At 41.2% G+C, this 18,210-nt stretch overlaps 1 protein-coding gene across 1 annotated transcript in view; it reads left to right on the top strand.

Annotated features, from left to right (window-relative positions):
* zc3h3 (zinc finger CCCH-type containing 3) overlaps nt 1-18,210 on the top strand; it is a 77,638-nt gene extending 59,428 nt beyond the window's left edge. Inside the window, exons 9-12 of the mRNA XM_082509883.1 lie at nt 2,214-2,345; nt 9,736-9,899; nt 10,003-10,160; nt 17,963-18,210. Coding sequence (XP_082366009.1) covers nt 2,214-2,345; nt 9,736-9,899; nt 10,003-10,160; nt 17,963-17,994 — 486 coding nt within the window. The 3' untranslated portion in view covers nt 17,995-18,210. The remainder of the gene's footprint in view (nt 1-2,213; nt 2,346-9,735; nt 9,900-10,002; nt 10,161-17,962) is intronic.

Genomic DNA, 18,210 nt, shown 5'->3' with positions numbered 1-18,210 from the left:
ACGCTCACTCATACTGGACAACATAATTTATAGCATTTCACTGCAAAGGGTTGGGTACAGTGTGAAACTATACGATGACACATTTTTGGTTACAGTCATCATGGATCGTATTTACACTCTTGGCATGCCTCCTGTTTCCATGGCACTGACAGGAGTGAGGAAAACCTGACCTGATTGTGGGGCGGAGTAGGGGTGGGGGGTCATGACTAAACAAGCAGCTTAAATGTTAGATGTACAACCTGTTCAACTGTTCCATCTGCAAACCAGCTCCTATCTTGGAAATCTGTGAGGGGCTGTCATGGTTTTAGTTGGATTATTGGTTTTCTCTAATGTGAGAGTGAATTGCAGTTTGTAACAGGAGAAAAACGGAACTACCCTGCAGGGGGGTCATGTGAGTGGTTTGATGGGTATTAGCTAGACTGATTAAAGTGATAAATGCATCTAAAGTAATTTTTTTCCACAGGTTGAGTTTGGCCAAATCTGGTGCTCTTTTTTTTTTTTTTTTATCTGATCTTTTAGGAGGAAAAACAGCAACTTTATCTACTAACTACTGTGAACAGATAAAGGTTTTGCATCATATCTTCAGTACATCTCAAATTGCAGGAAAAAAAAATATTGGAGACATTATCTTGATTTTCTCTTGAAAATATTACACACCAATCTGTATCCACAAACACAATTCATCTGTCGTTTGGAGGATATTGTCACCATGGCAAAGATGTGCAGTATATCGGGTGGCTGTAGCTCAGGTGGCAGAGCAGGTCAGCCACTAATCAGAAGGTCGGTGGTTCGATCCCAGACTGCCTCCTGGCTATTGACAGGAGGCCCAAATATCCTTGGGCAAGATACTAACCCCATGTTTGCCTACTGGTGGTGGTCAGAGGGCCCGGTGGCGCCAGTGTCCGGCAGCCTCGCCTCTGTCAGTGCGCCCCAGGGCAGCTGTGGCTACAATGTAGCTTGCCATCGCCAGTGTGTGAATGTGTGTGTGAATGGGTGAATGACTGAATGTAGTGTGAAGCGCTTTGGGGCCCTTACGGACTAGAAAAGTGCTATACAAATGCAGGCCATATATGAATGTTCTTGTAGCCGTTTTAAAAGAAAAATAGATACATTTTATTTGTTCACCAACACCAAACAGGGAAAGTGTTGAAACTAAAAAAGGGAAAGCTTTTTTTCCTCTCTCTTTGAGACAAGTAGCCCTCCAACAGGTGCTCTGCTGCCTCACCCTTCACACACACAAAGCTCTGCGCACATGTGTGTTGTCACACCGCTGCCTGTAAGTGCTGAGAGCCCAGCTGTCTATTTGTAATGCCAGTTTCCCCCACACCCAGACCCCCACCCCAAGCCTTTGGCCCCTCCCTTCATGGGATACACCCGCTCTGATTTCATGCAGTTTCCTTAAGCAGGACTGTATGTGGACAGAAAGGGGGTGCAGGCTTATGCAGCTAGCACCCCTCCGAACTTGATCCAGGCACTAGTGTAGAATCCCAATTCCTGTACCCCACCGTCCAGTCTCCCCATTACCACAAATACTTCGAAACCAAATACCCCTGAACCAACTCCACCTGGCATGGCCCCCAACAACCATCTCGCTCACCACTTGCTCTCCACCCTTGGCTCAGTCTGCGCACACATCCAGTTCACATAAACAAATCATGAGAGCTGGACGAGCTTCAGCCTGGATAAATATTTCTGTAGCAGTTAATTAGGTAGAACTGATCCTATCTCAACGAGGTGGAGTCCCTCTCACAATCCGCCTCCTCTCTCATCTTTCTTCACTGAATCCCCCTCAGAGGTATATTTAGACCGGTCACCACCAGGCTCACCCCTGCACCCAAATCAGTCGATCTCTCTGCACACATGCTGTCAAGACACACATTCACTCTTGCTCCGCTGCTGTCAACTGCAATTAAGGTCATTTAGCTGCTCGGTGTGACAGATCACTTGGCACACGGGACACGTCTAGTGGTGGTTTTTAGAACTGCATGTCTGTTTATAAAGTTGTATAATCTCATGTCACCTCATCACCCCTGCAATCTTCCTCTCTGTGATGATGGTTTTACATAAAACACTGCTGTGAAATTATGTATTGTCATTGGGTTCTCTAATTCATAAACCATCCTCCACACTTTACTTTCTGCTTGTATGTACTAAGCACTGTGAACATTTGTCAGGTTCACATGGTATACACGCACATGTCTGTCTCTTCCCAGATGCCGGTGTGTTCCTACTTCCTGAAGGGCATCTGTAACAACAGTGACTGTCCCTACAGTCATGTCTACGTGTCCCGCAAAGCTGAAGTGTGCCAAGACTTTGTAAAAGGTTACTGTCCTGAGGGAGAGAAGGTAAAAACTCAAACAAATGCACAAAAACATTTTTAATTTGTTAAAGGGCATTAGATTTTACAGACTCTATGCCACAGTTTGTTTATGATCGCAGCAGGTTCTATCATGATGGTGTGTTGGTAATCTATAGATTTTACACAGAGCTTTTTAAACCCATGTCCACATGGTGTAGGTCTCTGCTGCACACTGCACATGGAGCAGCATCACAAATGTGTAAAACAACATAATTTGCACTTGTGCTGTTCATTAGTCCCTGCAGTCGAAATGACAGAAGTCAAAATAGACAAAAAGCTTCTTTCGGAGTGAAAATGAGTGTTTAAAAACTCCTCACTCCAGCCACCATGTATGCTTTTGGGATCTCTGATGTTTTTTGTTAATGTGTCACTCTCTTCATGGTGAACTTGGCTGTTTCTCTTTTCTGTTTAAGCTAATTTTTGAATTAAGTAATCAGAATTGAGTCTGGATTTGGCGTTACTGCCATCATTCTGCTTTTTGCATTCAGACTACACTGATAGAATTTGCTCAGTGGGTAAGCATGGATTCATGCTGAGTTAACTTCTCAAATTTAGATGTGAAGGTGACGTCTGTTTTAAAGCCATGACTGCCTGACCAGATTTAGCTAGGAAAACAACATCCATGAATGTCCGGTGCTTGGGGATTATTTCCTGTCACTTTTGTACTTTCTCTCTCTTCATTGGTTGAGCTGGATGTTGTAGGGACACCTTTTGGCCGGTTATCAGTGCAGGTGAGATTAGAGACACGTGCAATGATCAGTTGAAACTCACAGGTTTAACGTGGATCACGGTTAAACCTGTGAGTTTGGCTCTAAATTTGGTTTCAGTCCTGCACTGACGCTGTGATCTGATTTCAGAGTTCTTTCTTTAAGCTGTGCTCCTCAATTTGAGCATACGGATTATATAACATGTATAAAGTTTCCCTGAACTTAAGGCTTAGGTAAACAAGTGGTTCCACCCCCACCCCCGAACACACACACAGAAACGCACATGTACACACTGACACACAGGCAGGAACAGCTGCAGGGGGTGGTGGTCCATAATGGCATAACTGTAGTGTCTGAGTGACACATTGAGGGTCTGATGGGTAAGAAAACCACTTCCACTGAACTCACGATCCTTAAGTCACCACACGCACTTGCTGCCCGCGTGTCAACCTCAAACACACCCTCCACTCCTGCCCCCACCCCACCACCTCCCACCCCACCCTTGTGTTTTTGCATCCATCTCTGGCTCCCTTCTCTTCGTTGTGCTTATTTTTGAGTGTGAAACAGATGCTTTTTCACACTGTCAGACCTCATTTAAATATTGCATGGGGAAATGAGGATATAGAAAACAAAAGGGATATTAATATTTATTCTATTAGCTGAAGTGCTTAGGTCTGTGATTTTCCCCTGTGTGTGTTTGTGCCTGAGTGCGTGTGTGTGTGTTTATAGAGCGGTGCGCTGCGATGCTCTGGCGGCTCTATGATGGATAGCAGGCAGTAATTATAGATGGGAAAACTGCTGAGGATGGCACTATGGGCCAGGCAGGCAGACACTTCAGCATCTCAGGGGTTAAGTCTGCTCCTGTCCTCCATCCTCCATCCTCCTCCCCCTTCCTCATCCTTCTCCTCGTAGACCCACTACCATCCTGTATCATCCCAGTGTTGTCTCATGTGCACCCCCTTTGCAGCTCTTTCTCTGCTTTCCTAAATTTCTCCACTGCATCTTACTCCCCGAATTTAATTTTTAGTTGGCTGTAGCTCCTTCATGAGGTCTATCTTCTTCCAGGTTTCTTAACACATGAAACTCACAGTCACCTGTGATTGTTGGCCGTGGCCAGTCATCCATAGTTTTTGGAAGATTGGCTAAATAGTTGGCTTTCATAGGCTCTTCTCTGCTTCAGGTGGTTGAAACAGCATCTGAGCCAGTGTGCAGCAGAGAGCTGTCTGAGCTGCTGTTTGGCCTCATGATAACGAAAGCGAATTGAGCCTTTTTATATGCACCTTCTTCCCACCAGCGGGGGAAAAACTGTATATACGCTATTGGTTTGCTCTCACCTTCAGTCTTTCCTTGTCTGTTCAAGTGAAAATGAAAATAAATATAGGAAATAAAGAGGAAAACAGAGAAAAAGTAGATATAAAATGTAGAAAATGATGAAAAAGTTAAGGGAACAAGCCCATAAAGATGAACGAACATAACTGATTTGACTTTGGTTACCAGTCAGGATCATGTTCTGTCTGTCCTCTCTGAATTCATCATTCAGGGTGAGATTGTTGATACAGAGTTCCTCTGTTCAATGATAAAACATCTTGAAGTTTGCTGTGTGTCAGCACACCTGGGTATGGGCCAGGACAGAGCCCAGTGAAAATACTAATCTCTAACATTATTTGGCTACTGGAAAACAGACTTTGCTCAAAAACTGCTCGAGGTTCAGTTTTCTTTTGTAGTTTGCTGCAAGACTTCATATGGTTTGTTACTAATCTGCTACACAGAACCTGACTGAGTCCATCTTAATAACTCAATAACTCAAAATGTTAGAAATATTCCAGTGTTAGAAAATCAGCACTGCTCAGGGTTAGCCATTGTTAATCTTCAAAACTGACTAGGTTACTTTTAAACATATAACACTGTCAACAGTGTTAATTTAACACTCAACAGTGTTGTATTTAACACTCAGAGGAGTGGACCCATATAGACACTCTCTAGTGTTAATTTAACACTGGAGATTTTGCTGTGTAGAGGTATATCCAGGGTCAACACTTCGGTTTGAGCTCCTTGATGCACGGCCTGAGAGAAAGTTGGTTTAGTGTGTGTATTTGGGCCCTATGCAGCTGCTTTAGAGAGCACAGCCTCTCTCACTGTGCGTTGTCTGTCTTGGGCTTCTAGTGGCGATGTTGTGTTGGTCTTTGAAGTTGGGCCACGCTCCAAACTTTAACAACCCATTTTTTCTTGTACTGTGATATCCTGATTTTTGTTTTTCGTTAGTAAAAACTCAAAGGTTTGTCTTGATGCAGTTGTGCTGTTTATATATTTTATACGGAGATAAGTTCTGGTCTTGGAGGACTCGCTTGAATTTCACATCCTTGCCAAATCCTGACACCAAGTGACCAGATATTCCTAAAGATGTCGGAGCAGCTTTTATTTCCTCCTATCTAAATGATCATTTTGTAAATTAGTGAGCATCAAGAATGTTTGCTGTACATAAATGATAAACTAATCACAGGCAAAAAGATCTTAGAATTGTGCCCAACAAGTGAAGCCAGGTTCCCTTTTTTTTGCTAAAATTCGATGCAACAGGAGCGCTTTGCTCGTTCGTAAACCTAAGAATTCTGCATCGGCACTCGCACTGCATTATTGAAATAAATTAGGAGGATAGTAATGTCGATCTGATCACAGCCTGAAGTGTAGCGACATGGTAAATTCCTCCTTTTTCTCCCTTTTTCAGTTTGTAATCTTAGTAATATGTCAACCTGTGCTCAATTATTGTTCTCTTCCATTCACTGTAAGTTGCTCTCAACGATTGTTGGCTTAATGCCCAAGTTGTAAATGCATATGATATCCTCTTTTTTCATTTTACTGTCTTTTCCATCTCCCACCCTCCCTCCCTTCTTCTCTTTCTTGCTTCTTTTGCGCCTTCTTTCAGTCTCTTGGTAAATGTGCTGACTCTTCCTGGTTTTGGCCCAGCAGAGAGCTCTCTAATAGGCCCCAGAGACATCCCAGCATTCCTTAAATCAAGTGGAAAATTGTTAACTTGGTGTGGGATAAAGATGTTCTGTCCACTTTAGCTCTTTTCTCCCATTTCGTCTCTTACTCTCTCTCTCTCTTTCTTTCTCGCTCTTTCTGTCTTTTTATGAAAATGAGGATGTATGGAGCTTCAGGAAAGACGAGTGAGCTTTTACAGTCCATTTCTCTGACACTTTGTTTCAATACAACTACCTCCCTGTTTTAACTCTTCAGTTTTAACACAGCCTAGTCCTGAGGACTCTGTCCTCTTTCTTAATTGATAGATACGTGGCAGTTTTAAGAACTTTGATAATAGGGTTGCGAGCACATGCTGGGAGAAGTTGATGTATGTGACAGAGACATGATCCTTTTATTACATACATTGTGTATTTAGATGTGCAGAGTGTGCAGAGTTTCCCGTCTCTGCATAGCTGTCTGTCAGTTGTCAGGACTGATCCTAGCTTTCTTCCAAATTGTTTTATATAAGCAATATGAAAGAAAGTTAGAAGGCAATGTAAAATGTAAAACACAACACAATGCTATAATCCAAAAATCATTAAAGTCCTGTTTTTCATTCTAACTGATGAAAAAAACAATACATCAATTTGATAAAAAATTGAATTATTTTTGAAAAAATAATATATTTCAAATATGAGACCAGCAACACATTTTTAAAAAAAACATGCGAGCAAAGGGAAAACTAAAGAAAACCAGTTATCCCTTTTGCACAACTGGTTATTGTATAATTATTTTCTGTCCATCCGTCTATTTTCTCCCTCTTATTCACTGCAGTCGCAGTGGTGCTGGAGCCATCCCAGCTGTTACAGGGCAAGAAGCAGGGTACATCCTTGAGAGGTCACTAGTCTGTGGCAGGCCTAGAGTATTGAGACAGACAAGCATTCACACTCACACCTAGAGCCAATTTAGAATCACCATTCAACCTAACATGCATGTCTTCAGACTATTGGAGGAAACCGGAGTACTTGGCACAGGGAGACCCTTGTCCTGCCCAGGACCCTTTGATTGTAAGGCAACAGTGCTAGCCGCTGTGCCACCCTGTGTAATTATTAAAAGGAAAATATCAAATGTAATTCAGATTAGTGGGTGACAGTTCAAAGCCTTGAAAACATTTAGTAACTTGCCAAATTAAAAACATCATGAAGCAAGCTCTGAAATGTTGAGACACTGTAGTCTTTAAAAGAGGAGATGCAGCGCAGTAGTAAATATGTCCATGTTTCAACTTTTTTTTCAAACCTCTTTTTGGCATCTAAAACAAATGGAGCGCATTGATTTTTTTTTTTTTAAATACAATTTATAGTTTTGACATTAGACATTAGATTTGTTCTTTCTGTAAATGCAAATCATTTCATTTTGTTTTTATTTACATTTTAAATAGTGTTAGAACAGCACTGAGCACTTTATCCGCTACCAAACTTTCTGAAAAATATTTGCTCAAATTTGATGTCACAAGAGTCATCCAATATCAATGTTGAACTGAAAACATGACCTTTATTTGTGTTAGGTAACTTTTGTCTCTTATAAACCAACTGTTTGCCAAATAGTGACAATTATATTTGTTTTGGGACTAATAAAGTCTTTTAAAAACACAAATAGTATGCTTAAAAAAGTGCATAACAATGTGCTTTTTGCAGCTACCATCTGCTTTAAGTTTTTATAAAGCAGAGACTTGTTAAATTTGGAGAGCATTAAAGCAAGTCTGTGATTAGTCAGGCAGTTTACCTGCTCGGTGCATGCTCAGCTTAATGCACAGCATCGCTACAAACAAAGCTGTGGAAGTGTAAGAGAAGTTTGTGGTTTTGCAAGGCTTGTGAAGACTTGCCAGTGTTTCTGTCCATTTTGGTAATGTACGTCAAGTGAAAATGCAAAACAAAATCTGTCAAAGTCTGAAAATCTAGTGATTTGTATTTTATAGTAGTATAACTTGAATCTCTTTATGATTGCAGAATTGTTTCAGTACCAGTAAAAATGAGCTGAATCTATTAAAATGATGCCTTGTGGTACATCATAACATGAGACCTGTTAGGTTTCATGGTGGCGTCATGCACCAAATGGGAATCGTCATTATGGGCCCCAGTAGAGGACCTGATTAGTTTAGAGAAGTGTGACAAAACCGCAGCCCTATAAGATGATCCAGGGAAACATTTGACAGCAAGCTGATCCTGGGCCGTCCTGGCACCAAGGGGTGCAGGAACATCAGTGTGAGGATGGTGAGAGGAGCTCTGATGGCAGCAAGTCAGGGCCACTGGGCTCCAGAGAGAGTTGACCAAGAGTCCACAGTGTTCTTGGAAAATCGATCCTGAGATCCCTCACCCCTACACACACACAGACACACCAACCCTTGGTACACGCTATTTCTGGTGTGCTTCCCAGTCCTGCACTCGTCATCCCTCCACAGATGCGCACAAACACACATGCGCGCGCTCCCTGCAGCCTGTACCCCAGAGTGAATATAATTAGCTTTTCTGACAGGTGGGAGGGATCGGATCTCGTGGAGAATGAAGCTACCAATTTACACCCGTATTACACTGTCATACACACTCACTTGCAAACATGCATCGCTCTCTCTTGCACACTACTCCCCAGAATGACCCACTTTCTCAGCTTGCATGTAAAAAGAGACGGGTGGCACAGACATAGTCTCTTTAAAAGAGGTAACTTACAAAGGAGGGTCATATAAAGCACCTAATCAGGAGGTGGGCCTCACTTTTACCACTTAAAATCCTGTCATAGGCCTGTTCAGTATATGTGAAATCAGCTGACTACTCAGAAATGGATTTCTGTCTTTTACGGTTTCCTTTCAGATCTTAAGATTGAGCCATTAAAATGACTAAAATGCTGTGCAGGTCTTCATGAAGCAGTCTTTAATTACATCTCAAATAAAGTGTCATCTCTTACTGTGTTTTTATACTGGTGCTGATAGTAACTTCAATACCACTACACATACAGAACAGTGTTGTTTAATATTCCAAGCTGCCAAAACCGAGTTTCATAATGTTCTAGATTAGTAAAATTTTGTATCACATCAGGAAGAAAAATAAACTATGGTCAGAAATTCATTACCATCCTCCAATAAGTGAAAGTCTTTGATACTTAAACTATACCAGTCTGCCCCTTTATTTATGCCACCTGCCTGAAATTGTGCAAGTCCCTCGCATGCTGCAAACTGACTTGTTGGGCATTGACCCCTGAAATCTTTGAGGGGTCCTGTGGTTTCTGGCACCAGTAACATAGGAGCAGATCTCTGGGAGGACTGCGTGGTGTGTGTGGTTCCTGGATTTGAGATGTTTTGGGTGTAGAGTGTTTCTCTAAGAGACTTGAACCTGAGGAGTTAGAACGTGTGGCCCATCCCAGACAAACTCAAAACAAAAACACCCCCTTAAATAAGTGGTTGCATTATGCAGTACAATCTCAAGATTGATGACTGTAGTGACAAGCATGACAGTAGTCAGCGTAATATGAATATTTAACATGTCTCTTATGTGGACAGACAGACTTAAACAAATAAAGGTACACTAGGTCACATGTTTTATAGATGTTAGACATTAATCCACTCATATTGACCATATTTGTGATGACACAAGTTGTCACTTTCTTCATGTCTGCAGTGAAACTACAAACCTGATTGTGTGTGTGTTTTATTATCACCAGTGTAAGAAGAAACACACTCTAGTGTGTCCAGACTTCTCTAAGACGGGCTCCTGCCCACATGGCTCACGCTGTAAGTTGCAGCACCGCCAACGAGTCAAACGCCGCGCCAGCAACAGTGTGACCCCTCCAGCTAAGAAAGCACGCACCAAGGATCCTCTGAAGAGGTCTAAAATTTAAATCGATCTTTATCATGACTTGTAAAACTTTGGTCATGTGACTAATTATGTTATGTTTTGTTTTGTTGGCTTTTTTCCCCCCTTCTGTCAGACCCCATCTGTCTGTTGTGATGCCACAGGATTCTCAAGCATCACTGGGGATGCCCTCCACAGGTTCGTTGGTGCTGCCCTCATTTATCTCCCTCTCCAGCTCTCCAGAGGAGGCAGATGCACCAGACACGCTTCCTACTGATGCAGTGCAAGTCAAAGGTATAAGCATCAACAACAAAACCCAGAGAGCAATGGTCACATAAGTTAACATAGTGCACTGTATGGACAAAAAATACCAGGTCACCTTCATATTACAACTACAGGAGCTGCTCAGCCAAAGAAACAGATGTCACGAATCCCTCAGTTCAGTTTTTGTCGTTTGTAGTTATTAAATCAGCAGAGAGTCAGTGACTTTTACAACTCAGCACTCTGAAACCCCGCTCTGTAACTTTACGTAGTGTTAGACTTCCTGTGGTTCATTAACACTTCACAATTAAACTGCTTACAGCTGATCGTGAGATATCTTGGAGAGAAGACATGTCATGACCTGACTTGTTGCAATGGTGGCATCCTATTACAGTATCAGAACAACCTGTTCTTTCACAAATGTTTGTAAGGGCAGACTGCGTGGCTAGGTGCTTGATTTTATACACCTGTGGCAATGGGACTCAATTCAATGAACACCTGAATTCAAACATTAAGAGGTTTAGTAGAGAAACACATACAGTCTGACTGATGATTATTGAGAAGCCAGAAGGGACAAGAATAACCTTCTGGCTCTAATAATGCAGTCATTGCTGCATTATTTTTGCTTATTTGCTTTTTATACAGTAGCAAAGATTTTGCACTATAAATTAATGAGTAAAGGTGCATAGGTCTCAGTAAGCACTTAAGTCTTTTTTTTTTTTAGACAGTTGGACGCAGTTTTTGGAATTTTGTCTCTGTATACCACCTTGATTGTTTTTCGTCAAATAATTAAGATGCAGTTGAATTGCAGTCCCTAGTTCCAGAGGTTCAATTGTAACTGAATAACTGATGGACAAATAGTTTCATGGAGTCCTATTCTGTCATTATCTCGTGGCAAACTGAGCAGATTAAATATCTGGAATTTATGGAGGTGCTTATTGTCTTTCCCCTCACTTAGCGTTAAACTGCTGCAGTGCAAGCTGGAGGTCACCACCTCATGAAGCTAATCAGAATCAGCATATTTTATTAATCCCTAAGAAAATTATTTGGGTTACAAAGAACCATATCAACTATAAAAAGCAAAGGCCATCAGAGATAAAGTCTACCACCTGCCTATGCAGGGCTCTAGACTAACCTTTTGCCACGTTTGCACTGGCGCACCAGTACAAAAGTTAGGCGCACCCAAATTTTTAACCCGCATCACTTAACACCGCAGTTTTACATGTGCACTTTTTAAGGGGGGAAACTGCTGTCCATACAGACAATATTGATTTGTAAAGGATTAACTAACAATCTTGCCAACACAAAGTTCTTTATTTGGAGCACAGTTCTACAAGAAAGATAAGTTACTGAAAAAGTGCTTGTGCTTAAAGTGTTTTGGCATTCTTTGACAATATTGTAGGCAATGTTAAACTTAATCATCACATCAGCCTCCTGTTACGACCTGTTTGGTGATTCGATTCAATTTTGCCTCAGACAGTCATAAGTATTATATTTCTGATCATCCATCAGTACTGACACTGTGAGACTTCATCAGAGGTGTGAGCATCACAGCAGATGCCTTTGTGTCAAAGTAACTGAGGATAAAACAGAAAAACATGAATCAGATTTTCCTGGCCTGGCTTTTTATAGCAGATAACCTTAAAAATATTCTGCAATTTTACATAATTTTAAAAAGTATACATTTCTTCAGTATTGAACAGCAGAAATTAGGCTCTCTTGCACGAGGTTATTTGAGTTCTAAAAATATATATATAGACGGCGGCCGACAGCGCTGTAAACAACGGTAGACTGGTGTGTAATAAGCGAAAGAATAATGCTGTTTTGCTTCATGGTGGAAGCAAAACAGCAGAAGTCAGAGGGAATTAATGACGACATTTATCAAATGTGAAGCACAGTTCGGATCTTCTTTTGCTGCTGGTTCAGTGAATTTTGGTTGGAGAGAGACAAAACCTGCAGCTCAGAATCTAGCGCAAAAAAGATGTAAACGCAAAGCACGGACACGCCGACACATCAGAATCAGTGAGCTGTCGGCTTCCAGCCCCAAGGGTGTGTACACGTACGTGCCATCGGGTGAGAAAACCGAGAAAGAGAAAGCTGATTCTGATGCGTCGGGTCCGCGCTCTGTGTTTACGTCTTTGTGCAGAATCTGCTTACCTGTTCTCATTTGCTGTTTGGTGGTTGTTGAAATAGTTTTGTGAGCGTTTCTGGCAAAATACATTAATAAAAGTCGATTCAGGATTTAATGAATTGATATCGCTTTATTCAAGCTACTCACCTCCCTCTATCCACCTGCACTTTTGAACGTACACACAAAGGACTACAGAAATATCTGGACCACGGCCAATCAGAGAGGTCCCGCCGCTGACTATCTCTGATTGGTTTAGACCACGATAGAGGCATAATGTGTGTATGTTGTTGACCACACGGAGACTCGAACAGCTGTTGGTTGCACCGGTGCAACCTAGAATTTTTGTTAGTCGCACCACTGAAAAATTTGGTTGAATTTGCGATCAAATTGGTCGCACTCTAGAGCCCTGCTATTCCTAGATATTCTGCCAGTTAAAAATTCTGAACAGATTCAATGAAAAGGGGCAGCCTTAATGGAGTCCAAAACCCACTGGCAAGGAGTCCGCCTCACTGCGGCTGTACAGGGGCCAAATGGTGCTTTATAGCAAGCCAGATACACCATACTGCCGAAGTGCCTCCACCGGATACTGCGATGTCCAAGTCAGTAAGATATATGTAGACCAGAGGTGGGACCAAGTCATTGTTTTGCAAGTCTCAAGTAAGTCTCAAGTCTTTATCCTCAAGTCTCAAGTCAAGTCTCAAGTAATGTCAGGCAAGTCAGAGTCGAGTCTCAAGTCACTGGTGTAAAAGTCCGAGTCAAGTCACAAGTCTGAAACTTTGAATTTCAAGTCCTTTCGAGTCTTTAAAAAAAAAAAAACAACGAAAAAATAATGTTGCAGTTATGCTAAATGTAAATGTTAGACCATGTAATTTTAAAATCTGTGTTTTTCTCAACACATGACAAAATAGTGAACTTAGAAAATATACACAAATTGTGAAATTGCACCTCTTTAAAATGCAGCTCAATTAAACTTAGCTCCAAGAATAATTTTCACCGACAGTTCTGAGATAAGCTGCATGTTATTCTTGGATGCGGTTGTAGGACCAGCTTTAAAATCGCATGACAAAAATATCATACACATTAAAAAAACTGTATCACCAACGTAGCCTGGACAACATTTGCTAGTTAGATGAAGTCAGCTATCTCATCGTAGCATATTTATATGCATATTTATAATCATACGGTTCTTGGAGTGAGTGCATACACTCATGAAGTTTAGTAACTTCAGGTCACTGCAACAAGCCCAGGTACAGTTTACCGACGGATGGGTGCAGGACCTTGAAATGCACCGTGTAGAAAGTAAAGACCATCGTACGTATCATAAGTTTACCAGTCTCACAAATCGTCGTCATAAATACACATTCGTTAACCGTTTATTAATAGGACCTTTGAGCTCAACGGTAATTAATTAGTAATGGAAATAATTTCTGGTAGCATCACAGAAATGTAGCAGTGACAATAATACTGTATGCTGTAATCGTACTGGGCAATTAGTGATACAAAAAACCTGTTTTATCCTGTGAATAAAAGTATATGTTTTTGTCAATGTACCATAATAACAGAGGCGAAACGCAATATTGTGTCAGGACAATTCACTATTTATGCACAATAAATAAAGGAGCATAGCGCGACAATTTCTGTTCAGCGCCAGACTTGCTTGTAACCTATATCACCAGTTATGTTATGAAAGTGACGTATTAACTACTAAAAAACACTGACCTTTGTGTAAATGCTTGGAGCAGACTAACCTGTGAGCTGGAGGGTTCTGGGACGTTATATTTGACCTTTGAATGGCTGCAATCCAGGCCACCCGTCGCCTCTTTGTTACTTCGGAAACATGGCTCGAACAATTTCTCTTCAACGAGGTAATCCGATAACAACCGATTTCTTTACCCGTCGGCTTCCCATGGCTGTCATGCGACCGGCTATTGCAGTTAATAATACAACAGCTTCTTGTGTTTCTTTTTATCGCTGTATAACTGATTTTAATTGAAAGCCTGCGTGCGCTAGTACCGCTTGCCACGAGTTCCCAGAATCCTTTGCGGTTCTACCCGTGAATGACGTCACATTTTCAATCTCTATATAATATGCGTGTTACATTTTATATTTGGGGTAAAATATCAAGTCTTTTCAAGTAAACCGGTTCAAGTCCAATTCAAGTCCCAAGTCATTGGTGTAAAAGTCCAAGTCAAGTCACAAGTCTTAGAACATTTTTTCAAGTCAAGTCTAAAGTCATAAAATTAATGACTCGAGTCTGACTCGAGTCCAAGTCATGTGACTCGAGTCCACACCTCTGATGTAGACTGTGCAAAGTCTCCTCAAAAGGATAAAGAGCTTGTCCACTGTCCAAAAACCCCTTATTGTTCCTCCTAAATCTGAGGTTCAACTAAAGGATGGACTGTCCTGTTGAACAGGGAAGCCATCATTCAAATCTGCTAATCTAGAGGCACCTCCCTAGATTTGTATGCAACATTGCAGAGACATGTCATACAAGACAGCCTCACAACATCCAGAGTCTTAGGGAATTGAGGGCGAATCTCATATACCTTCAGTTGAAGTCAGCAGCATCCCAACTCCACTGTATACAGTGTGATTAGAGTGCTGCTTTTCACTCCTGACTCGTCTGACAGTTTGCCAGAATCACTTTGAGGTCAATCGAAAGCCTTGTTCCATTGAAGTTTTTGCTTAAGGTACTTCCAGAGCAGCGGCCCCCTTATCCTACCAGTACCTATTAGTTGCTTCTGGAGTCCCGCAGGCAAACAAAGTTCAATCACATATCGTTTGAAAAGCAAGGTGGTGTACAGAGGCAAAACTGCAAAATGTGCCATCGTCCAAATACTTCTGATCCCATCTTTATGAACTATCTGAACTCAAAGCTTCTACACACTGGTGTCCTGAATTGTCTTTTATTAATAGTTGTCCAGTCATGTTCTGCTACAGTGATGTGCACACAATAATGTTTCATTCAATGTTGTGGGGATCAACGTTTTTCCACTTGTAGATAATCTGGTAGATTTTTTTACAACCATAGATTCTGAGAGTCATTGTTACTTCATATCTCCAAATGTGGTAGAATGTTTAAATTAGCAGTCATGGCAAAAGGTAAGCTGTCATAGAATATTCCTTAAGAGGACTAACTGCGATTCATTTGGTGTAAAAGTGCTGACACAGAGGTGTATTGTCCACAGATGCTTTGTAGGAGGTTCTTTTTTGTCATGAATACATCATTGCTTAATTCGTGGGACTGGGGAGTGGTGGTCTGTCTGAGCTGTAGACAGATAATAATGATCAGGAGGTGAGCTTTAGAGTGTGTCTGGTGACGCTCAGTGGAGGAGTAATAATGCTCAGAGGACAGAGGTAATAATATTTCAGTTTATGGCTGGATGGCACAGCTGAGCTCTCTGTTGACAGACTTGAAAGATAGTGGATTAGGACAGAGGCCATCCCATCCCCCTCCCTTGCTTTCACCAGGCTTCACCCATCCACCTGCCCCTGCCTGCTAAACATACACATACTCACCAACTGGTTGTCACTTCCAGTGCAGCATTTGTTTGCATCTAACATCTGTGTTCAACCTGTTTGACCACACATTCCACAAATCTATCTTTTCACACAGTTTGTGTTATGATTTCACTAATTTTGTCTGATGATTTAAACAAGTAAAAGGCAATGGATAATTAAGAGTGACGGCAAAAATGACTGAAATTAGAATTGGACAGTTGGATAGTCTCCTTGCTCTAAGTATCCATTTAAAAATGACATTTTCTCCTTGATAAAGTCATTATGCTAAAGAGTAGTTCAAGTCATACAGAACCAGTCACGACTCTTAATATCAATAAGGCAGTTTTCTACTAAACAGTAGAAAACCACCATTTTTCTACTGTATATAATCTTAATATCACTCACTGCAATTCTAACTCAGCTATTCTCACTGAAGGCATGAAAAACTTTTTTGTCACTTTCACGGTGCGAGAAAACTGCTAAAAAGTTAGCTAAGCACACTGTGGAAAAAATATGTAAAGTCTGTGTGCCACATGAAGACTTTACTTAGTCCAGTATGTTTAGAAATGTATGTCTTGATTTTTTTAACTCTTACTTTTTGAATGTATGATGACAAAATGATGTTTCCATCAGTAAGTCATTCAAGAAAGCCTAAGAAAGGTACTGCATACTCCTTTTATCAAATATAATCAAGCAACCCAGTTCCTGCATAATGTGGAGACCATTTTCAGCCTTGGCACAGGTACGCCATCTCAGACTGCTCTTGCTGCCAGTTTTGATTAGCTGTTCATCATTTCATTGACTAAAGGGCCAATAAAAGGAGAAGAATCCTGCTTTTTGGGATTCTAATGACATGTCAACTTATGTCAGTAACTTTCACAGCAGCTTGTTCCTATTCCTGCTGCATATTCATAAAGCTGGTGTTTTTCACCTGAGAGAGTCTGTTTCTCATAACCATCCATCCATTTTTTTTTAATAATATAGGATTACAGAGGGGAGGGGGTTGTCATAGTGCAAGATGCAGGGTGTATACCTTGGACTAACAAAGTCAGAGTACACTAACATGTCTGTGTACTCTTTCTCCCACAGTCCACGGACATGCATCTTAGGTTACTTGGCAGTTCTAATTTCACCCCAGATTTGAGTGTGAATTACCTGTCCAAGGTGTACCCTTCGTCTTGCCCTGTGACAGCCCCTCAAATAACGTACAGTTGCCACACAGAAAGGCCCCAGCCTCATCTTACTTGGAATCAAGCAGCACCTTTGACTGACCTGGGTCATCTTGACCTCTCACCGTATCCAGTAATACACAGTCCCAGTCCAAATATTTTTTAATAATAATCTTGCAGTAGACACTGACAGGTTTCAGCACGGCTGCAATTTTAAGATCTCAAAATAAGTAAAGTCACAACGACAAAGTTCTCAGGCAGTTGACTTTGAACTGAAGATTATAAGTTATGTAAAGGTTTTGTTTTTAAAGGGACTTTTGAAAACTTTTTGATTACTGCCTTCATATACAAGCGGTTTATATTTCTCGGTGATTAGTTACAATAAAGTGAGTATGGAAAGAAGTGTTATCAGCTGGAAGTTTCTCCTTGCAGAGTTCCCTCACATTGTAAGAAACATGTAGAATTGTAGATTGAAGCGACTCAGAAACACCTGGAAACTAGAAATCAAAGGTGTTGTTTTGTTTTGCGCTATGAAGAACATTTTAGACTAGAGCTTTGTCCTGTGGGTGCCAGGAAAACACACACACACAGACCATCACTGGCTCATCCGTCCACCCCCTCTGTCCAGTTGGTTTGTGCTCTTAAGTAATACTAATGACACACTGGTCTCTCACTAACACACTGCACCGCCCAGAGCCTCATTAAAGGTGGAACTGAGCCAAACAAGTTCCTCTTCACTTTGCATAAATTAGCTCAGATGCAATGTATCACTGCCAGGCTACACACACACACACACACACACACATTCCCACCTACCTTCATTCATCGCTGTTGTACTGTTTCTATCTTCTTCCTCATTTGCTCATCAACTGAGATGTCATCACTCAATGTTTGAGCAGGATTCAACAGAGTCAGTTGCACATGAGCAAACACACAATTTGTCATTTTCTAACTGGACCTTTTTGTCATTTAATTTTTGCAAATACTCTTTTTTTTTCCTCCTAATCTTCAGGGTGTTTTTTTTTCTTCCACAGAGAAAAAACTGCAGATCAAGCCTCGTCTGTAAGATCACAGAAACCAGTGGGACTGGACACGAAAGGATTTTATCAGGTTTAGTGTTATGTGAGTTCTGAGCTCAGGCTTGTCCTGGCACATGTATCCATCTTGAATGAGTTCACTCAGGGCCTGAAAGTTTTATGCTTTTTGTCTATGAACATGTTTTGCATATCAGTTAGATGTTTACAATGCCAGTTTTGTAAAGAAATAAAGTATTAACTCTGAA

The sequence above is a fragment of the Aulonocara stuartgranti genome (assembly GCF_965226115.1).
Source record: "Aulonocara stuartgranti genome assembly, chromosome: 17".
NCBI classification, from domain to species: Eukaryota; Metazoa; Chordata; class Actinopteri; order Cichliformes; family Cichlidae; genus Aulonocara; species Aulonocara stuartgranti.
Note: the sequence above shows the minus strand (reverse complement) of the source record. Positions and strands in the feature narration are given on the sequence as shown.